We start from the raw sequence: 22,187 nt of genomic DNA on the forward strand, positions 1-22,187 counted from the left end.
CATCTCCTCATCTTGTTCTCATATCATCATTATCTCCTGATCCTGTCCTCACATAATCGTGTTCTCATCCTTTCCTGACATCATCATCTCCTCATCTTGACTTCATATCATCATCTCCTCATCCTACCCTCACATCATCATCATCTCCTCATCCTACCCTCACATCATCATCTCCCCATGTCATCACATTGTGTATACTAATCACCCCACCTTCTCCCACAGAGGGGGCACACGTGCGTCATGTATGCAGGTGAAGATCTCCTCCAGCTCAGTAGACATTACCACCAAGCCTTGAATACCACGCTCCAGATCGAGTAGAGAAGACCTAAAAATTTGTAAACGATTAATCTGATAGAGCTAAGGAATCTGTCATGGTTGTGGTGTAACTGTGGCTGTAGTAGGCATAGTAGCTACTTTGGGGCAAGGAGGTCGCAGGATGCAAGTAACCAATTTGAAATCCATCCGAGTCCTTGTGATGCAAACTTAGCTGAATACAATGGTGAAGCTATCAGCTCTGTGCTCTACAATCTGACCCCTAAAATGGAAGGACGCCACCACTTGCCAATAAGATGAAGTGGTGTCATGGTCCCTGCCTACGCTGAGTCGCCAAGTGCCAGATGAGGCCGGCTGAGCAATCTGCACTGTTGGTTGTGAGAATTGGGGTAAGTATTCCTTATTATTTCTGCATGCTCTATTATTGCAGGTTGGAAGGTCTCGGTCTGGCAGAGAGATCAGTGCTTATCTGTGTGTCCTCGCTTGCATTTCACATCTGGTAACTATTCATGCTCCCGATTTGGGGAGCATGGACCCTCCATGCTCAGCCCCTGCATTCAGTACTCGGACAGGTCGCTCTTATTTGTGAACCAGCTCCACACCAAAAAAGCAGAGATATCAAACACTGTGGGGTCTTTTCCCAGTTACCTATATTTTTACTAATATCTACTTTCGTTCTTCCCATTTGTGCCAAGCTTATTACTTACCTCTCCTGGTGGTGGTGCCTCCCTACTTGTAGCAGAGGCTCCTGATGACTGCGAGAACTTGACAGCCCAGTGATGCCTTCCATCTCTTATCCTACCGCTCTTCTTCTGTCTCCGCATATAACACTTGGTTTGTAGACGCCTGGAGAGAACTTTTAGGCCCCGGCAGACTATTTGGAGGGGGTGTCGGCTGCTGTTCGTCTCTTGGTGTTTACGGTAAAATCCTACAATGTATCGGATCCTGACTACACACCTGCCTTGCTCTTTTGGGTTGTCTTGCTTCTGGTTTTCACTCCAATGTTCATACTTTTTCTTCTGGACCGGCCCATTATGATTGATCACCAGGTGAAGGTGCCGACCCCCATTCCTGCCACTTCATTGCTAACGCAACTAATCCGTAACTAAAATGCAGCCAGCAACCTGGGCATCCTCCTGCAGCCACATCCATACCCCCAGTCACCAGGGGTTCAGGGTGAAGACCACTTTCTGGTACTAGAAAGTTACACAAGACTGACCTGATTGTGTCCAGCAGAGTGTTGTATCTCTGGATCTCCTGTAACAAGACAACATTCAGAGGGTTCGGATCGTCACTCAACATCTTCCTTGTTCCCTCATAATCAATTTCTTGAGGGATCTTCTGTCTGACATCATTCAATAACTCCAAGACCTGAAAGAACGAGGATGAAGTTCAGGGTGATGCATAGGATTGGACCCAGGAGGGCTCTTTTCTGGGATTTCTGGGAAGAACAGTACCTTGTCTTCACGGGTTTGTCCTCCAGCCGCGCTTTGGGTGACCTGGGGTTGCAATGACAGCAGAGTATCAAACAGAGTCCGAGCCTCAGTGATCTGACTGGCGATATCGGCATTGGGGTGCTGCCCAAAAGCCTCAGGATGATCCACAGCGGGTAACAAGCCAATGAACTCCTTGTAGGATGCCAGCGGTCCGTCTCGTGGGATGTAATAAGTGTCCAGTGTGGAGAGTCTTAAAAGATAATATATAGTGAAGATATAATACAACAGATGTATTTTAAAAGTACATCTGAGTATTCGGTTTTAGCTCCTTTGTTACCTGTAGAATGGGGTGGCTAGAGCAGATTCACTGAAGTAATCATTAATGTAGGTTCCTAGTAGTCGCCGGTCCCAGTCGTCAGTGACATGACCTCCATAATTGACCCCAGCAATCAGATACTTCAGGGCCTCCCATGGTGTCTCTTCATATTCATCGAGATATAAACTGAGCAGGTTCTCCGACACCTTTGGTAGAAAGAAAGTCCATTTGTAAAGGCACTACCAGAAATGGACACCTGTGTTACCCTGAAGTACAGCTCTACCTTGGTTGACACGACTATGGAGCTCCACTGGACAGGATTTTGGATCACTGTATCTAATCCAGTGGAGTAAATTGTCCTCAGTGTCCAAAAAATTATCTCACCTCAAAGTCTGAGTCGTTGAAGCCGTACACAATATTCCAGCCAAGCTGGAGGAATTTCCTGCGCTCCAGGAGGATGCTGTGGAAGAAGCAGAGCGAGAAAAGCAGGCGCCGGTAGCTGGATGTCTTGCTGCAGCGGGAGAACTGAGGCTCAGTGATCAGCTGGTACAGGCGCTTCATGTTGGCACGCAGACCCTAAGGATAGCAATGTATGTAGGTATTATAAAAGATGCTGTAGATGGATTGCCTCACGATGTCCCCTGCGACCCAATCACATCTAACCTTGGGGGGCTCAGTGGTCATCTTAATGCTTGCTTGGAGAATGGAGATAGGGAAGTCTGGATGAGGGCTTGAACTCAGCCAGAGTCTGAAGTTGGGGTGCGGGTCCTCCACCTGCAGCTGCTCCACCAACTTATCCAGTTGTGGCATCCATGAGAGCGACAGGTGACAATTGGCTAAGAACACCCAATGCCCTGAGAAATAGTAAGTTGGTAGTCAAACTTTTACTAAAACCTACACTGGGTCCCGAGGAAAGAAGCAACGCTCCCACATAAGTTCAAGATGGCAAATCTGGGTCACCTTAGCCACAAAGTTATAACACCCTGTATTATGACCTCCTAGATGAGGACAGAACACGCGTGTGACATGAATGACTGTGACTTTTACCATCCTTGACTCCTTCCTTGAACATGCGGGTGGCGATCGGAGCCTGGCCTTGTCCTAAAGAGAGCGCCTGAAAATGCTGGGACATGCCACACTGCTCTGCCAGCTGAAGGAGAGCGCCAGTAGGATCCACTCCTGGGGAAAGGACAAACACCAGGGGAGAGCGAGGAAGAGAGTCCTCCACCACCTGTGTAACAGAAGTGAGCAGACATGATATGACAGGTGGGCACTTTTTGGGTAGGAGAGAGAAAACTGCTCTGTGCAGATTATACACCAGACCAGAGAACAAAAACTTGTCACTCCCTCCTGTATACTCTATCTCACTCACCGCCCGCATATCCAGCACCGGGGGCTCGGTGAATTTTGACCCTAGATTGTTGATGATGAAAGACGTCACGCAGAACGCTACTCGATCTTGCCGCAGGGAACGGACGATCAGCATCCTCTGCACCTCACTGCAGGCATTCTCCCATTCTCCTGTGAGAGCACAAGTAAGGTTATCATGGACAATATATAGGCCCTAGACGTCTCAGGATGTACATATATACTTCAGGACCTGGCAGACAGGCGCTCTCAGGCTTTGGGCTGGTGAACCACTGGTGCCAGTCTCGAGGATACTGCTCAAAAGAGTTCATGATGCCATGGAAGTTTGCCAGCTTGTCCAGCTCGGTTATGTTGTCCCAGTTGGCATCAGAAAGCCACCCCGGGCAAGGATTGTCCATCTGCTCTTCTCGGTCCAGGACCTGGAAGTATAAATGGTCTTGGCAATTTCCAGAGCTAAACAGTGAGAGCCGTGCTTACAAAGCCACCTCTCCGTTCCGGAGTGGTCTACGGGCGCTACAATAAAACAGGCAAGGTATAAATCAAGGTGTCACTTACCAATCCGCCACGCAGGAAGAAATTATATTCGTCCATGTTGAGCTTTCCGGCAACTTCTAGGATCTTGGCGCACATTTGGAAACTGAAAAGCAGCTTATGCCTTTCAAAGAGGGCACGACAGGTGTACCTGCGGGGGAGCAAGACGGGGGAACGACAGTAAGAAATGGGTGCAGAGATAACGGAGAGCAGGTGAGGAAGCAAAACCTATGTCTAATGCTGAGTCACTTGGTAACTAGATGTCTCAAGTCACAGCCAAAGCTGCCAAGGAATGCTGCAAGTTTCCCATCTGCTCCCAGACAGCAGGATTGGACCGCGCCTACTTGTTCAGTGTCTGCACAGCATGCAATATGGGATTTTAGTGCTCAGGAACTACATCTACCAAGATGAACATTGGACCCACTAATGGTGCCCAGCCTCCATCTTTACAGAATAAACTCCTTGCTCCTCCATAGCGGCTCCTAGTTACCTGTAGACGGCGTACGTGTGATATTCATTGAGGTTGGTGATCCGCTCCTCCAGATTGCCGCTGCGCTTGCTCTTGTCAATACTCAAATGGAAGAGGTCGATGTAGGAATCCAATGAGAACTGATACATGGGGTCAATGCGTCCGAGGTCGTTCAAGACGAAAAAGAGGAGTGAAGCTCGCTGGGCACAGGGCCGGTACGCCTAGGAGGGAGACAGCACGATATCTGCCTGCCCACATAATGACGTGAGGAGGACTATGATCTCCTCAGGCAGTGTCGCCCACATGGGACCAGGTGTGTAGAGATGTCCCGACTTCACTCACCTCTCTGGCCAGGTCAATCTTCTCCTCGGTCTCCTCGCTGCTCTCCAGCTGTTCGCTCACTTCAGTCGCTGTCACCTTTGATGTCTGTAATGTGTTGACTAGCTGCACGTCATCCAGGAGGGAGCCTGTGGCCTCGTTCAGGAGCCTGAAAGGATACAAGGCCATAAAATAATGCTTAAGATGAGGAGTGGTGGAGGAATCAGCAGAATCAGGGGTGTCATGGGTCTGCTCTGCCAGTATGATCACGTACTGTGTGGTCGTCCTGGAGAGAGTGCTGGCAGAGGAGGTTCATTTACTTATTTTTTTGTCATGGACCATACATATATATGCCTGCATAATTAATAAAGTATGGGGGGTATAAGTACGTGCCGCCGGACCTGAGAATCTCATCTTCCAGCTCCTGAAGTTTACGTTTCCCGGCCGCGATGTTTAGGACCAGGGATTGTTTCTGCTCCTCCAGCTCGGGTCGCTCCTTCCTCACCACGCTGCCCAGCAGCTGAGCCTCCAGCCCCTGCACAGAAGCGGAACAGTCATCATTAGTGGCGCCCAAGGGGTGACAGCGCCATCCTACAGCCAATTCTCTTCGCTCTAATCTCCTATTGTGGGTGCAGACATCTGGGAATTAGTGTAATGTGACTTAGATGAGTAATCCGCACGTTGGCACCTTCATTACAGGAAGTTCTGCGCTTTCTAAGTCACTGGCAAATACCCAAAAAGAAGCAAATGAGCTTAGACGCGCTGGCACTGCCAGCATCTCACAAAATCCCATTATTGAGCCATGGCCTCGAGCCAGAGAGGAAGTGTAATGATCACGACGTTTAGGTATCGGAGCGCGGTGATAAAATGATGAGAAAATGCTGTCCAAATCATGTGCGATCCTCCACTCACATCCGGATCTGTAATCAACATGGTGTCACACGTTAACTGAGGACAAAGAGGACACCAGAAACTATGAGCGCAGCTTCAGATGTGACCGGAGTATAAAACAAGACGTATTTCCAATAGATGGGGAATAAACAAAATCTATAATGTGCCTGTGGAACACCAATAGGGTTAAAGCAGCCCCAACGTTTGTCTGTCTGGTAGATTATCACGCAGCCAGAAAGAAAATCATCTAATTATAGTGATAAGGATCATAAATAATAATGTAATGATGGTTTTATAGAAACCACAGGGATACTTTGTTACTCGAGCACATGGGTGCTGCAAGCAAGGTCAAATAGGGGCAGTGTATCGGGGACTGCACGACAGTACCCCCCCCAGTGGTAAAGATACACAATCCCAGGCACCAGGACGCTGCCAGCAAGGTGAAATATGTGCAGAGTAATGGGGACTGTATGACACTGCCCCCCAGTGGTAGAGAAGCACAATCCTGGGCACACGGACGCTGCCAGCAAGGTGAAATATGTGCAGAGTAATGGGGACTGTATGACACTGCCCCCCAGTGGTAGAGAAGCACAATCCTGGGCACATGGACGCTGCCAGCAAGGTGAAATATGTGCAGAATAATGGGGACTGTATGACACTGCCCCCCAGTGGTAGAGAAGCACAATCCTGGGCACACGGACGCTGCCAGCAAGGTGAAATATGTGCAGAATAATGGGGACTGTATGACACTGCCCCCCAGTGGTAGAGAAGCACAATCCTGGGCACACGGACACTGCCAGCAAGGTGAAATATGTGCAGAGTAATGGGGACTGTATGACACTGCCCCCCAGTGGTAGAGAAGCACAATCCTGGGCACACGGACGCTGCCAGCAAGGTGAAATATGTGCAGAGTAATGGGGACTGTATGACACTGCCCCCCAGTGGTAGAGAAGCACAATCCTGGGCACACGGACGCTGCCAGCAAGGTGAAATATGTGCAGAGTAATGGGGACTGTATGACACTGCCCCCCAGTGGTAGAGAAGCACAATCCCAGGCACCAGGACGCTGCCAGCAAGGTGAAATATGTGCAGAGTAATGGGGACTGTATGACACTGCCCCCCAGTGGTAGAGAAGCACAATCCTGGGCACACGGACGCTGCCAGCAAGGTGAAATATGTGCAGAATAATGGGGACTGTATGACACTGCCCCCCAGTGGTAGAGAAGCACAATCCTGGGTACACGGACACTGCCAGCAAGGTGAAATATGTGCAGAGTAATGGGGACTGTATGACACTGCCCCCCAGTGGTAGAGAAGCACAATCCTGGGCACACGGACGCTGCCAGCAAGGTGAAATATGTGCAGAGTAATGAGGACTGTATGACACTGCCCCCCAGGGGTAGAGAAGCACAATCCCGAGCACACGGACGCTGCCAGCAAGGTGAAATATGTGCAGAGTAATGGGAACTGTAAGACACTGCCCCCCAGTGGTATATAAACAGAATCCCTGGCACATGGAAGCTGCCAGCAAGGTGAAATATGTGCAGAGTACTAAGAACTGTATGACACAGCCCCCTAGTGGCATAGAAACACAATTCGGGGCACATTGACGCTGCCAGCAGGGAGAAATATGTGCAGAGTACTGGGAACTGTATATCACTGTCCCCCAGTGGCAGAGAAGCACAATCCCGGGAACATGGACGCTGCCAGCAAGGTCACATATGGGTAGCATAATTGGAACTGTATAACACTGCCCCCCAGTGGTAGAGAAACACAATCTGCTGATGTTAAGGGTCGTGAGTATAGCTCCCATAGTGATAGAAGAGGGTTTATTTCAGCATGATATGTGTATAGAGGTATCGCATGAAAGAAAAAAATGTTAAGCGTTTTGGATTTCAACCTGTCTGGTGTTCTGGAGATGAGAAGACACGGAGAAGCATGGGCACTGTTACCTACAGACGTCTCACCTGCTCCTTCACAGCAAAATTGACGATGGTGGTCTGGGAGCAGATCTCGGGGGTGTAGTGAGGATTGGACAATTTGGTTGTGATGTAGAATCGGAAATCAGAGTTATAGACGACATCCTTATCGCCCAGCCGGATCTGAAGCTTTCCCCCTGTACAAAAGACACGTATGTTGTGGACGCTGCGGCCATGTGTATGGAGGAGATCCTCATTTTCAGTGACAGCCGCCATTACTTTCTGTGTGTCTCCCCCTCATGAGCAAGTCACTTACCTATTTTGGTGACGGACTTATTTAGGATGGGAGTTAGAGATGGGTCTAGATCTTCTTGAACGTTCTGCAGAAGAGCTGGCATCCCAAACTGCACCGCTTGTTCCAGAATCCGCATAAAGTCTGGCATCTGAAGATCGATCACTTTAAGCCCCTGCAAGGAACGCGACTCAGATGAATCCCTGACTCTAGGCAGACACACGAGAGAGTGCGAGAAATAAGGACGAGCTCTTACGTTGGCAGACTCCATGCTCTTTATCCATTTGGTGGCTTGTCCTTGGGGATCGACCATGAGCGGCCACCTGAAAATATCACAGATCGCTATTTTTGGACCATGATGTACAACCCAACATTTGCAGTAATTCCTGCATGGTCAAACTGGAGAACTGCACCCATTGCCCTCTCAGAGTCAAGAAGTGGGGTATCAGCCGGTGCTTTATGGTCGTGACCCAGTGCTCCCACACTCCTGCAGCCTGAAAAGATCTTTCTACAGTTCTAGCCATTAGGTAATTGTAGCACCGCACACCTTACAAAACACAATTCCACGCCATGTGCGAAAGAAAGCTTGAGTGTCAGCTGGGCGCATCCGCAGCAGCTAAACTGTCCTGAGCCAGTAAACCCACCCTGGTCCGCTGACGGATGTAAAGCTGAGAATGGCGCATGCGCAGAATCATTCATTTTGGCCTGGGCATGCGCCAGTCTTGATGACCAGGGGGTTGTGGTAGGGATTGGCACCAGCACAGTCTGATATTGACAACTCTGCCCACACAAAGGTGAACACTCTGAGCATGCGCCATCTTTATAAGGAGTATAGGTGCCCCAGGCGGTGGTGGGGGGAGCGATACATATGGCAGACCGTGACGACAGGTTCCCGGTAAACATCTATTGCTCCAGAACGTCCCCTAATCTGGCACCCTGACGCTCGCTGTGTAATATCCACACTGATGTGTCCTCATCCCGTGCAGATGGGCTGATGCGTTTGTGACTGCCGGAAAAGACTTGTGGCGTCTGAGAAGTCTTCCCACTTCTTCTACCCACTTCTTCCTGTCACATGACTTATCTTCCCGGGGAACCTTGTGGGACTGGAGACATGACGTTACCTGTTCCCTCGCGTGACGATAATGCCGTTGTCACTGGAGAAGCTGTCAGAGGGCAGACCCTGCAAGTTCCACTCTCGCACCATGGTGGGGCTGGACAGGAAGGTGGTCAGTGAGAAGAGAGGGGAGCAGGGCACCAGCATCTCCCGCACCTAGATGACAGGCGAGAAAGGATGATCCGATGTGCGAGTATGTGGGAATCAATCGGCTCCTGTTATCAGCCCACTAACTGTGGGACAGGTCTCTGCCATATCATCTATGTCAGGCCGTAGATAACTATTCCTTCTGGTCCTCATGCACCCTCAGTTCAGCCGGTCATGCATGTGTCCTAAATGGGAAGAGGGGAATAAGTCGCTGACAGATGCTTCTGACAGTCACTTATATCCCCTCAGAACAAGAGAATCGGGCATGCTAAGAGCCAACATGCCCAATCATCCATGGGCTAATACGGCAGAGACGAAAGGCCTCCTACGCATTAGATGGTCTACCTGTCCTGCTATAATCAGCTGGTACAAGTGACTGTATGGCCAATGATAATCTATCTTCTCTGTTATCAGCCACATGCGTCTGGTGAGAGGGTGACTGTGGTGACCCATCGGGGTGAGTGACAGGATCACTGTTTCTACTAGAAATGCTTCTTAGGACCACAAATCACCTCTTTAATCCAAATGGAAAGTATCTCCTCTCGGTAACTGGACAGAAAAGGTCCCATGTACGACAAGAAGGCGGAAGCAAGGAGACAATCGCCGACTAGGAAGCCTAGGTCCTGCTCCAGACCCTGCGGAGAAGAATGGGAATACACTGACAAGGCTAAAAAGTGCAGATAATCATTATAAGACGGGGAACGGAGGGAAGCACCTTGACCGTCTCCTCCCAGCGAATCTTCTCTCCGGCCAGCCCGGTCACCAGCGTTCCTGCTCGCTGCAGTTTCACCTCCATGAGTTCAGCCTCTGCTCGGAGCTGCTCTTTCTGCCCCAGTTTCTCATCATACTGCATCTTAAGCTGCTCGAGACGTTCTCCTACCTGCAAGACAAAGACAGTAGGGACCATTATAACACATCCAGACACTCTAGTTTAGGATCTGCACTCCTTCTACAGTCCTAGTTTCAACCATCCGGTCGTTCCTGAGCAAAGTGTTAAAAATTCCCAGGTCGTTATTCCCCGAGGTCTGAAGCATCGTATGTGGCACATCCAGGTGACACTGTAATACCTCCTTCAGTTTATTCTGGGCTTCAGCCAGAGATGCCTGCTTCTCGGCCAGCTGTGACATGGCGGCATTCATGCGGGCGCGTTTTGGCTCCACCACACGGAATATCCGTCCATACATCTGCCCAAAAAAAAAAAAAGAGAGAGGTCCAGGCTCCAGATATCACAGACTGCATGACCATACTGGTCCCTGGTGTATTACGTGCTCACCTCCATCGCCCGTACCCACATGCACATAGATTTGGCGGCCAGGGATACTCGGCCCACCATTTCCGGCTGGAAATCCGGTAGGACACAATATTGTCCAATCTTCTTCAACACCCGCTCAGAGATGTTGTTTTTGTCGAAGTGAATGAGCTGTTTGATGAAGTTGGGTTCTCCTAAAGAATCCAAGAATGAAACGATGACGGCAGGACCGTGGACATCTACTCACCACCGAGACAAGGTCGCACCGTCTACTCTCCTCCCTCACCTAGCTGCCTCCTAGCCTCGGCCCACGTAGGCTCATTTCCCCTCAGGATCATGACGGCTTGCATTACAGTCTCCACCAGAGCTGGTGGTCGTCCATAAGCTTTAATTTCTGTCAGATCCATCTTGTTCAGCGTTTCCAGTGCCTAATAAAAGAAAAAGAGGAGATACGGCTCAGAATACCGACCCCATACACATAACATAGATGTATACTTCAAGTTTCCCCAACCCAGAGTAATCTGGTGACTGGCCAAGAGGCAGCTCTTACCCTCATGGCCTCCTCCAATGCTGGCATGGCTTCCTCCAGGTCCTTCTGGGCATTCTCTGCCAGGGCCTTACACTTTATCTCCTCAGCTGCGATCTTCTCGCTGTGAGCAGTGACTGCCTGGTGAAGAAAGTCAAAAAGTCAGCAAGGAGGAGAGGTGGACTGAGCTCAGGTCGCCCTGGCCGATTAGGACACACCTTCTGCTGCTCGTCGGCTTCTCTCCTCTGCTGGACGATGATCACCAGATACTCCTCACACTGTTTTTGGAATTCGGCTACTTTGCTCCTGGCGATTGCCAGCTGCTCCGACATCTTCTCCACCTTCTCCCGGGTTTCGTCGATCTTAAACAGCCCGTTCCTCAACTTGGAGGCCTTCTCGCCCAACTCTGCGCGCTTCTCACTCAGGAGCCTGGATATCAGGGTCGTATAAGTGACCTGCAATCGGCATATAATGGCTGACCGCAGAGGCAGCACTCACCTCTTGTATCGGGAGACCACCTCCAGGTAGCTGGTCGGGGTGATGTAATTCTGTCTTTTCAGCGCCTGCTTCATCTTGTGGGAATATTGGGCAACTGAGCGATGCATTGTGACGAAGATTCGGGCCACCTTCCCGTTAATCTGCATCGGTCAAAAAAAAAATGGGATGAAACTGGAAATTGTCCGACAGCCCTTAAAGGGTTACATTTCATATAAATGAATAACCCTCTAATGACCATTTTTTTTTTATTTCTTTTTTCCCTGTGACGCCGCCGTACGAGGCTTAGTTGAATGCAGGACAAATTGTGACATTTTTTATCACTTTTTTGTAGTAAATATAATGCTATTTTTTTGCACATGTAGAAAGAAGTAATTTTGTTTTGTTTTTTTCCTGTTTTTTTTTCTACTGTTTACAGTATGTCCCACACTAACTCACCTATTGAATGAATTCTCACCATTTTATTTTTTTTACAGAGGGGACTCTATTTTTACATCATCTTTTCCTCTAACAGATCATAAAAGATCTCAAGGGAACATGTTTTATTCCTTTTAATTATATTTTTTTTCTCCCTTGTGACGGGGGGGCATCCACAGCTGTCTGCCAGGACCCAGCAGCTCCGCTATGCTGGTCAGATGCCCGGTCATCGTCAGGTCCTACAGAAGTACTGGCTCTGCTGAGGTTTCCATGCAGTGTAAGGAAAAAGTGAAGACAGGAGCAGCAATAAACCACTCCTGTCTTCTCATCCTCACGTACAGCCGGAGACAGGACCAGCGATAATCCTGCTCTGTCATTTATAATGGTGCAGAGTTTGGGAACGGCACTGTGGATGATGGGAGTGGACCCCATGCAGACAGCCCCCCGGTGCTGAGATGTGAACACTCACTCCTTCCAAGCTCCCCAGCTCCACTCCTTCCAAGTATCGCTCTGCCACCTCCAGTAAAGCCTCCTGTGGCCACTCAGAAAACCAGTCGATGGTTGTGCAGTTCACGAGGGCCGGGTACTGACGGATGCGATTCCTGTGGCAGAGAAAAAGCCACGTAAGAGGAGTCATGAGCATAAGAGAGAGAAACTTAGGTACTATGCATCTATGCTAATGATGGCTGACGCTGCCTGCTGGGCACAAGGGGAAGAAGCCGGGCTGACATTGGAAGATAAGTGAGGGCAACCAAATCTTCAGACTGGCCACTGGTGTATGAGAAGATACTTCTACCATAAAGGCTTATTACGGCGGGGCAAACAATGAGGCTGCTGCGGTCACCTGAAGGGGTCGCCCACGGGGCTCATACACAGGACGATATGTAGGTTGCTGCGCACCCTCTCGATCAGGAAGTTGAAGAGACTCTCTGCTGTGTCCGCCACGTTTTCTGCTTTGGCTTTTTCTTGTAAAATGGTCTTAATCTAGAGGACAACACGGAGACAGATGAGGGGAGATGAGTGGCTCACCGGCCTGGCGACACCGCTCACAACATGGATTCGAGATTCTCATAACTTCCATGTTGATTTTATGGAGAGAAGACATTTCTGTTGTGTGAAGAAGACCCTAAAGGGCGCAATGGCTTGCAGACGCAAATATTAGTTGGAGACCATTTGTAGATTTACCTCTTCAAATTCATCGGCCTTGTAGAGATTGGGGACCTCCCCAGAACTTAGCACGTTGTTCACATCTTCCAGAAACGATTCATCTGTGATCTGCGTGTCCGTCAGTAGGAAGACGGTGGGGCGGCCCTCCACGCCCGCCAGACGGTACAGCTTTTTAATGTCTGAGGGACGAGGACGACAATTGAGGAGATATGGAGCAGAAAAGGACGACATGGAGCCGGTGTGTGACGGCGGTGCGCACCCACCTTCTCTGAACTCCTGCTTGCGGTAGCCTCGAGTCACCTCCAGCTGGAAAACCTTGTAGTCACAAATGTAGGCTGCTAGTCGAGCCAGGCTCTGCCGGCCGCTGCCCCCAATGCCGACCAGTAACATATTTCCTCGAGGCTGGCCAATTACACGTACAATGCGAGTCACTGGGGGAGAAAGGGTGAACATGGGGGGGCTCACGGTTACCTAGTCAATGGAAAGAACAAAATGGCTACAAATTACGCCGTGGGCACGTACCATGCTGGATGGCATCTGTGAACAGGACCAGCTTCTTGGTGGTGGCCCCAGGCTGCTGACTCTGCTCCTGCAGCTGATTCATCATAAACCTCTTCAAGGCGGTGAAGTCTGTGATGTCCTCATACACGGGGGGCTCCCGCATAAAGTCGCCTGGATGGAGGGCAGAGAATGTATTAAATGAGGGGGTGTTAGCAGGAGGTGTCCAGGTCACAGCGAAGTCACGGCTGGCATGGCGGGCAGGATATAGCTGCCCTCACTACCACCCCGGACTGCGGACAGGTACACGAGAGCTCGCATACCACCTACCAAACACAGGCGGATGTTTGCTCGGGCACAGGTTGTGGTACGTGAGGTCGAACAGAGAGCCCAACTTCTCGCTCAGGATCCCGGTAAACGCTTCGGTGTCTATAGAATCCACCAGTCGGTCGGAGAAGACTCTGTAATGTGGGAGGAAAATATCAAGGACATAACCTCTTGTAACAAATGGCAGCTCTCGCTCTGTCCGTGTATTAGGATGGCCATTCGTGTAAATAGCCGCCATGTAATACCACATTTCCCCTTAAGGGGCACTGCTGGAGGGATACATGGGATAAAACAAAGCAGTACCTGATGCACTCATGGACCCAGAGTCGGGCGATGCTTTGCTTAGTGTCATGGAGGTCGCGGTGGGCTCGTAACATCCCCTGGAAAACCTGCATGGAGGGCGGAGAGGAAGACGCCAGTCACAGACATAAATCCTCGCACCGTCCGGGGGGCATCCTACATATATGCATCTAATAGCAGCCCCTCTCAGATGCTACCATGGAAATAACCACAGAAATATACACCAGTCACATTCAGAGCTGCATTCCGACTTCTGCTGGTTTCCTAGTCTGCAGGACATAACATCTCTCTGCTGTCCTCTACTGGTTTAGTGGTGAATCTATTGCTCCACTGACAGAATTTTGAATGCAGCTCTGGAAGACACTGGCACACAATATGTTTGGGTGTAGGCTGATACGACCATCTCCAATTTGTCTGTCACTATTCTGTTTCTCGTGTCCCACGTTCACTCCCTCACCTTGGAGATGTCCCGGAGGTTGAACAGGTAGTGAATCTTGGCCGGGGTGGGAAGGAATCTCTGGGTTATGGCGTTGTATAATTCTATAGTTGCCTGCGTGATTATGTCTCCCACCGGCTTCACTTCTTCCTCAAAATCCTGCAGCTTCTGGCTCATCATCGTTCCAAAGATTCGCTTTATCTGAGACTCCTGAGGGGGGACGAAAAAATCCTGAGTCTTGTGGGAGGAAACCACCGCAAAACATACACAGCCCAGTGTATTAGGAAAGACAGCCCTTGGGGTCTCATAATGTGAGAATAACCTGGGGGAATGGGGGGGTCACCTAATGTGAGAATGACCTGGGGGTCACCTAATGTGAGAATAACCTGGAGAGTCGCCTAATGTAAGAATGACCAGGGGAGGGGGTCATCTAATATCAGAATGACCTGGGGGGGTCACCTAATATAAGAATGACCTGGGGGGTCACCTAATGTTAGAATGACCTGGGGGGGGTCACCTAATGTAAGAATAACCTGGGGCGTCAAGTAATGTGAGAATGACCTGGTTGGGTCACCTAATGTGAGAATGACCTGGGGGGGTCACCTAATATGAGAATAACCTGGGGAGTAGCCTAATGTGAGAATGACCTGGGGGGGTCACCTAATATAAGAATGACCTGGGGGGTCACCTAATGTAAGAATAACCTGGGGCGTCAAGTAATGTGAGAATGACCTGGGGGGGTCACCTAATATAAGAATGACCTGGGGGGTTCACCTAATATAAGAATGACCAGGGGAGGGGGTCATCTAATATCAGAATGACCTGGGGGGGTCACCTAATATAAGAATGACCTGGGGGGGTCACCTAATGTGAGAATGACCTGGGGGGGTCACCTAATGTGAGAATGACATGGGGGGTCACCTAATGTGAGAATGACCTGGGGAGTCACCTAATGTAAGAATGACCAGGGGAGGGGTTCATCTAATGTGAGAATGACCTGGGGGGTCACCTAATATAAGAATGACCTGGGGAGTCACCTAATGTGAGAATGACCTGGGGGGGTCACCTAATGTGAGAATGACCTGGGGGGGTCACCTAATGTAAGAATAACCTGGGGCGTCAAGTAATGTGAGAATGACCTGGGGGGGGTCACCTAATGTGAGAATATCCTGGGGAGTCGCCTAATGTAACAATGACCAGGGGAGGGGGTCATATAATGTAAGAATGACCTGGGGGGTCACCTAATATGAGAATAACCTGGGGAGTCGCCTAATGTGAGAATGACCAAGGGGAGGTCACCTAATGTAAGAATGACCAGGGGAGGGGTTCATCTAGAATAACCTGGGGGGGTCACCTAATGTGAGAATGACCTGGGGGGGGGTCACCTAATGTGAGAAAGACCTGGGGGGTCACCTAATGTAAGAATAACCTGGGGCATCAAGTAATGTGAGAAAGACCTGGGGGGTCACCTAATGTAAGAATAACCTGGGGCATCAAGTAATGTGAGAATCACCTGGGGGGGGTCACCTAAAGTCACCTAATGTAAGAATGACCTGGGGGGGTCACCTAATGTGAGAATGACCTGGGGGGGTCACCTAATGTGAGAATGACCTGGGGGGTCAACTAATATAAGAATGACTTGGGGGGGGTCACCTAATGTGAGAATGACCTGGTGGGTCACCTAATGTGAGAATGACCTGGGGGAAGTCACCTAATATCAGAATGACCTCAAAGGAGTTACCTACTGTGAAAATAACCTGGGGGGTCAACTAATGAGCTGGGGGCATCTGCTAGTGTGAGAATGACCTGGGGAATTTCAAAATGTGAGCATGACAGAGACTGTCTCATAATATGAGACTAACCTAGAGGGTGGGGGACTAGTAATGTGAGAATTATTTGTAATGCTCACAATTTGAGAATGACTAGAAGATCTTGTAATTGGAGAACATTGTAGGAGTCTGATAACATGTCCTGGGGTTGGGGGGGTCTTATAATGTAAGAATAAGCAATTTCTTCTAATGTAAGAATGTTCTTGGGGTCTTAGTGTGAGAATGACCTGCGGGAAACAGGTAGTGTGAGAATGACATAGGGAGACTCATAGTGTAGGAATGAGCATGGTGGTACTCATAGTTTGAGAATGACTTGGGGAGACACATGGTGTGAGAATGACCAGGGTGGTACTCACAGTTTGAGAATTACCTGGGGATGGACTCAGTGTATGATCTGGAGGGACTCATAGTGTGAGAATGACCTGGAGGGACTCATAGGGTGAGAATGACCTGGAGGGACTCATAGTGTGAGAATGACCTGGAGGGACTCATAGGGTGAGAATGACCTGGAGGGACTCATAGGGTGAGAATGACCTGGAGGGACTCATAGGGTGAGAATGACCTGGAGGGACTCATAGGGTGAGAATGACCTGGAGGGACTCATAGGGTGAGAATGACCTGGAGGGACTCATAAGGTGAGAATGACCTGGAGGGACTCATAGGGTGAGAATGACCTGGAGGGACTCATAGGGTGAGAATGACCTGGAGGGACTCATAGGGTGAAAATGACCTGGAGGGACTCATAGGGTGAAAATGACCTGGAGGGACTCATAGGGTGAAAATGACCTGGAGGGACTCATAGGGTGAAAATGACCTGGAGGGACTCATAGGGTGAGAATGACCTGGAGGGACTCATAGGGTGAGAATGACCTGGAGGGACTCATAGGGTGAGAATGACCTGGAGGGACTCATAGGGTGAGAATGACCTGGAGGGACTCATAGGGTGAGAATGACCTGGAGGGACTCATAGGGTGAGAATGACCTGGAGGGACTCATAGGGTGAGAATGACCTGGAGGGACTCATAGGGTGAGAATGACCTGGAGGGACTCATAGGGTGAGAATGACCTGGAGGGACTCATAGGGTGAGAATGACCTGGAGGGATTCATTGGGTGAGAATGACCTGGAGGGACTCATAGGGTGAGAATGACCTGGAGGGACTCATAGGGTGAGAATGACCTGGAGGGACTCATAGGGTGAGAATGACCTGGAGGGACTCATAGGGTGAGAATGACCTGGAGGGACTCATAGGGTGAGAATGACCTGGAGGGATTCATTGGGTGAGAATGACCTGGAGGGACTCATAGGGTGAGAATGACCTGGAGGGACTCATAGGGTGAGAATGACCTGGAGGGACTCATAGGGTGAGAATGACCTGGAGGGACTCATAGGGTGAGAATGACCTGGAGGGACTCATAGGGTGAGAATGACCTGGAGGGACTCATAGGGTGAGAATGACCTGGAGGGACTCATAGGGTGAGAATGACCTGGAGGGACTCATAGGGTGAGAATGACCTGGAGGGACTCATTGGGTGAGAATGACCTGGAGGGACTCATAGGGTGAGAATGACCTGGAGGGACTCATAGGGTGAGAATGACCTGGAGGGACTCATTGGGTGAGAATGACCTGGAGGGACTCAAAGGGTGAGAATGACCTGGAGGGACTCATTGGGTGAGAATGACCTGGAGGGACTCATAGGGTGAGAATGACCTGGAGGGACTCATAGGGTGAGAATGACCTGGAGGGACTCATAGGGTGAGAATGACCTGGAGGGACTCATAGGGTGAGAATGACCTGGAGGGACTCATAGGGTGAGAATGACCTGGAGGGACTCATAGGGTGAGAATGACCTGGAGGGACTCATAGGGTGAGAATGACCTGGAGGGACTCATAGGGTGAGAATGACCTGGAGGGACTCATAGGGTGAGAATGACCTGGAGGGACTCATAGGGTGAGAATGACCTGGAGGGACTCATAGTGTGAGAATGACCTGGAGGGACTCATAGTGTGAGAATGACCTGGAGGGACTCATTGGGTGAGAATGACCTGGAGGGACTCATAGGGTGAGAATGACCTGGAGGGACTCATAGGGTGAGAATGACCTGGAGGGACTCATAGGGTGAGAATGACCTGGAGGGACTCATAGGGTGAGAATGACCAGGAGGGACTCATAGGGTGAGAATGACCTGGAGGGACTCATAGGGTGAGAATGACCAGGAGGGACTCATAGGGTGAGAATGACCTGGAGGGACTCATAGGGTGAGAATGACCTGGAGGGACTCATTGGGTGAGAATGACCTGGAGGGACTCATAGTGTGAGAATGACCTGGAGGGGCTCATAGGGTGAGAATGACCTGGAGGGGCTCATAGGGTGAGAATGACCTGCTGTAAGGCTATGTGCCCACGTAGCGTTTCTGAAGCAGAATATTCCTAAGCAGAATCGCACACCCTGCTCCCGGGAAAACGCATGCGGTTTTTGACATGTTTTTTTAAGCGTTTGTCAAGTGTTTTAGCATGCGTTTTCCCTTGCATTTTTGGCCATACAAATGATGGAATGCGGAATCGCCGGCGATTCCGCAAAATTAATGAACATGCTGCATTTTTTACCGCTAAGCGATTCCGCAGCGGTTAAAAACGCACCATTGGCACAACATGTGCGTTTCCAATTAGGATTGCATGGAATGCTTTTTTTAAGTATTTCCGCGGCAGAATCGCGCGTTTAAAATTGCCGCGGAAACGCTTAAAAAATGCTACGTGGGCACACAGCCTAAAGCAGAATTTGAGGTCGCCTCTCATCAGGAACTACATGAATCGTCAGAAAGCTGCCGGATAATGAGAATAACTTTCCTCCAATTGCTGATTTCCATCAGTTGTCCAGAGAAGCCTGCTCTTCTCTCTACTACTGCACCATCATCTATGACAGATGTTGAAGTATTGCTACTCACCGATGGAAAGGTCATGTTAATCAGGTTGAACCTGCTCTGAAGACGCCCGGATATAGCTGTGCGACCTCCGCCAGGAGGACCCATGGCTGCCACGATGAGCATGTCCTGTAGAGCGGAGACACATGAGAAGTTAGACGAGGAGCGGGACAGATCTGAGCTCCTTCATGTAGGAGACCGAGTGTCGCCCGCTGTCTGACCTTTACATATTTGATGCTCTGATTCTGACGATCGTACCAGAAACCATAATCGATCCAAAGTCGCAGAAGCTCAAGAGGCGGCTGAGATCCGAATGTGTCCTTGGCCGGCATGTTCAGGTCATCCAAGAAGGTCAGGAGCTGCTTGCCCCCGGCCGGGACGTAGACACCCTTCGTTCTCTTCTCCACCCGACTTTCGATGATGTTTTGCACATTGTTGGAGGTGGTCTGGGGAGGAACCAGTGACACCAGTAATGAGACTGTACTGGGCCCAGGAGCTTTCATGACAGATGCAGGATAACCATTTACCTGGGCGGACATGTTCACCGTCAGCAGCGCCCACTTAGAAGCGTCTAAGGACTGCAGGACACTTTGAGCAATGGAGGTCTTCCCCGTGCCCACCGGCCCAACAAGCAGGACTGGGATGTGGTTTGATACCAGTGCATTGACTATGAACTGGTAGCGGACGGTGTCCACTGTGGGCACCATGATCTTGTAGAATGGGGCGCTGTAAGGAGAGGATAACGTATTATACAGGCGTGTACTGAACATGGCGTGCAGATGAGGACGAGCTGTATACAGAGGCAGATAAGCGATGAACAGAGGAGAATTCGGCTGATTAGCACTTACTTGGCTTGGATCCTCCACCCACTAGGGAGCCGTTCCTCAAAGCTGAGCCAATTTTTGCTTTTAGGATCCACAAAATATTCATATACAGTGTCCTGAAATAAGAGAAGTCATATGAAAGGAGAGGAGCTGTGGGACCCAGTGCGGCCCATGGATAGTGCTGAGGATCACCCACAAGACCTGGTGGCCACTATGGCCACATCAGAACTGATGAGAATGGTGACCTTCCACCCTAAACCCCTCCTCTGGGGCGAGTCAGTCACCTTATTGGGGAAGCTTCCTTCCAGCTCTCTCAGGTAGTTGTCCACTTTCCTTCTTCCATCTTCATCCACTGAGGCGCACACTGACCAGATCATGCAGAATAAGAAGCAGAGCTCCACCATGGGGCTGTAGTTATCGGGGTCAGCGGAGTTCACCTGCGTCAGAGGAGAGAACACGTGAGAGAGGCGCAGACCTCCGGAGCAGGGACAGAACCAGCCACCGAACCGCACTCACTCCATTCTCTGCTGTGGCAAGAGAGTCGTAGAGTCTGCAGAGAGAGATGACCCCGCAGGTCTCTTCTTGGGGGACCAGGTCTGTACAGTTAAGCCTCTTGAATTCAAGAATGCGTCCGACGTACTTATCAAACATGCGCTGCAGCGTCTCCACTTCAGCCTGCGCAGGGGACAAGTGAGGGGTAGAGAAAATGGGTTGTGACTGTAGAGGCCATTCTCTGCTATAGATGGGGTGATTTGCTGTAGAGATCACGCATTACTGTAGAGGGCGCACTTTACTGTAGAGATCACGCTTTACTGTAGAGGGCACGCTTTACTGTAGAGATCACGCTTTACTGTAGAGGGCACGCTTTACTGTAGAGATCATGCTTTACTGTAGAGGGCACGCTTTACTGTAGAGATCACGCTTTACTGTAGAGGGCACGCTTTACTGTAGAGATCACGCTTTACTGTAGAGGGCACGCTTTACTGTAGAGGGCACGCTTTACTGTAGAGATCACGCTTTACTGTAGAGGGCACGCTTTACTGTAGAGATCACGCTTTACTGTAGAGGGCACGCTTTACTGTAGAGATCACGCTTTACTGTAGAGATCACGCTTAACTGTAGAGGGCACGCTTTACTGTAGAGGGCACGCTTTACTGTAGAGATCACGCTTTACTGTAGAGGGCGCGCTTTACTGTAGAGGGAACGCTTTAGTGTAGAGGGCACGCTTTACTGTAGAGGGCACGCTTTACTGTAGAGGGCACGCTTTACTGTAGAGGGAACGCTTTACTGTAGAGATCACGCTTTACTGTAGAGATCACGCTTTACTGTAGAGATCACGCTTTACTGTAGAGATCACGTTTTACTGTAGAGGGCACGCTTTACTGTAGAGATCACACTTTACTGTAGAGATCACGCTTTACTGTAGAGGGAACGCTTTACTGTAGAGGGCACGCTTTACTGTAGAGGGCGCGCTTTACTGTAGAGGGCACGCTTTACTGTAGAGGGCACGCTTTACTGTAGAGGGAACGCTTTACTGTAGAGGGCGCGCTTTACTGTAGAGGGCACGCTTTACTGTAGAGATCACGCTTTACTGTAGAGGGCATGCTTTGGCGGTATATTGTCCTATTAAGGAATGAGATCACATCCGCAGTGCGCTGCGCCAGAGAACGTTGCCATCTACCTTTCCTCTCTTCTCCAGCCAGGACTGGACATACGGCTTCCACCCCAGACTGGTGTAGTCAGTGTACACCATGCCGCAGCGTGACACCGTAGCCGGAGAGGCCACTGCCAGATCCGCAACTTCGAACAATAATGACACCTGGGAGAAGGGAGAGAGCACAGAGATAAACAGAACGGAGCCAGTGGATGGTCGGCTCATGAAGTCAGAAGTGGCGGTAAACTCACCTGCTCGGGCATGGCGATCCTCTCCCCATTAATGAGTGTCAGTACTTTGTTGTCATCCATCACAGAATTCATGCTCTCGATCCACAGAGTGTCCACGGGGCCGTCAAACACGATCCACTTCTCATCCGGCTTCTCATCTAGAAAGACCCATCCAAACGTCAGACCTCCCTCGTCCATTCACAGTGTGCCTCTTTACAGTGTGCCACCATCTGTCCTCTC

General features: G+C 50.1%; 1 protein-coding gene across 1 annotated transcript in view; it reads right to left on the reverse strand.

Annotated features, from left to right (window-relative positions):
* The window catches only part of DNAH2 (dynein axonemal heavy chain 2), a 149,895-nt gene that overhangs the window by 2,417 nt on the left and 125,291 nt on the right, over positions 1-22,187 (reverse strand). The window contains exons 44-84 of the mRNA XM_073547053.1: positions 21,969-22,105; positions 21,745-21,882; positions 20,580-20,738; positions 20,348-20,500; positions 20,088-20,179; positions 19,767-19,965; positions 19,461-19,685; positions 19,264-19,368; positions 14,511-14,699; positions 14,057-14,142; positions 13,757-13,887; positions 13,451-13,600; positions 13,192-13,359; positions 12,947-13,107; positions 12,606-12,745; positions 12,231-12,363; positions 11,348-11,487; positions 11,068-11,278; positions 10,874-10,990; positions 10,610-10,751; positions 10,348-10,517; positions 10,142-10,258; positions 9,790-9,954; positions 9,587-9,709; positions 8,935-9,083; positions 8,070-8,136; positions 7,838-7,988; positions 7,570-7,718; positions 5,113-5,246; positions 4,736-4,880; positions 4,415-4,614; positions 3,949-4,075; positions 3,626-3,812; positions 3,398-3,546; positions 3,073-3,256; positions 2,689-2,879; positions 2,410-2,601; positions 2,047-2,231; positions 1,731-1,959; positions 1,493-1,644; positions 211-325 (exon numbers count right to left, since the gene is read on the reverse strand). Of these exons, the coding sequence (XP_073403154.1) occupies positions 211-325; positions 1,493-1,644; positions 1,731-1,959; positions 2,047-2,231; positions 2,410-2,601; positions 2,689-2,879; positions 3,073-3,256; positions 3,398-3,546; positions 3,626-3,812; positions 3,949-4,075; positions 4,415-4,614; positions 4,736-4,880; positions 5,113-5,246; positions 7,570-7,718; positions 7,838-7,988; positions 8,070-8,136; positions 8,935-9,083; positions 9,587-9,709; positions 9,790-9,954; positions 10,142-10,258; positions 10,348-10,517; positions 10,610-10,751; positions 10,874-10,990; positions 11,068-11,278; positions 11,348-11,487; positions 12,231-12,363; positions 12,606-12,745; positions 12,947-13,107; positions 13,192-13,359; positions 13,451-13,600; positions 13,757-13,887; positions 14,057-14,142; positions 14,511-14,699; positions 19,264-19,368; positions 19,461-19,685; positions 19,767-19,965; positions 20,088-20,179; positions 20,348-20,500; positions 20,580-20,738; positions 21,745-21,882; positions 21,969-22,105 (6,257 nt within the window). The remainder of the gene's footprint in view (positions 1-210; positions 326-1,492; positions 1,645-1,730; positions 1,960-2,046; positions 2,232-2,409; positions 2,602-2,688; positions 2,880-3,072; positions 3,257-3,397; positions 3,547-3,625; positions 3,813-3,948; positions 4,076-4,414; positions 4,615-4,735; positions 4,881-5,112; positions 5,247-7,569; positions 7,719-7,837; positions 7,989-8,069; positions 8,137-8,934; positions 9,084-9,586; positions 9,710-9,789; positions 9,955-10,141; positions 10,259-10,347; positions 10,518-10,609; positions 10,752-10,873; positions 10,991-11,067; positions 11,279-11,347; positions 11,488-12,230; positions 12,364-12,605; positions 12,746-12,946; positions 13,108-13,191; positions 13,360-13,450; positions 13,601-13,756; positions 13,888-14,056; positions 14,143-14,510; positions 14,700-19,263; positions 19,369-19,460; positions 19,686-19,766; positions 19,966-20,087; positions 20,180-20,347; positions 20,501-20,579; positions 20,739-21,744; positions 21,883-21,968; positions 22,106-22,187) is intronic.

Source organism: Dendrobates tinctorius, unplaced genomic scaffold (genome assembly GCF_039654945.1).
Source record: "Dendrobates tinctorius isolate UK_male_01 unplaced genomic scaffold, ASM3965494v1 ptg000151l, whole genome shotgun sequence".
Lineage (NCBI taxonomy): Eukaryota > Metazoa > Chordata > Amphibia > Anura > Dendrobatidae > Dendrobates > Dendrobates tinctorius.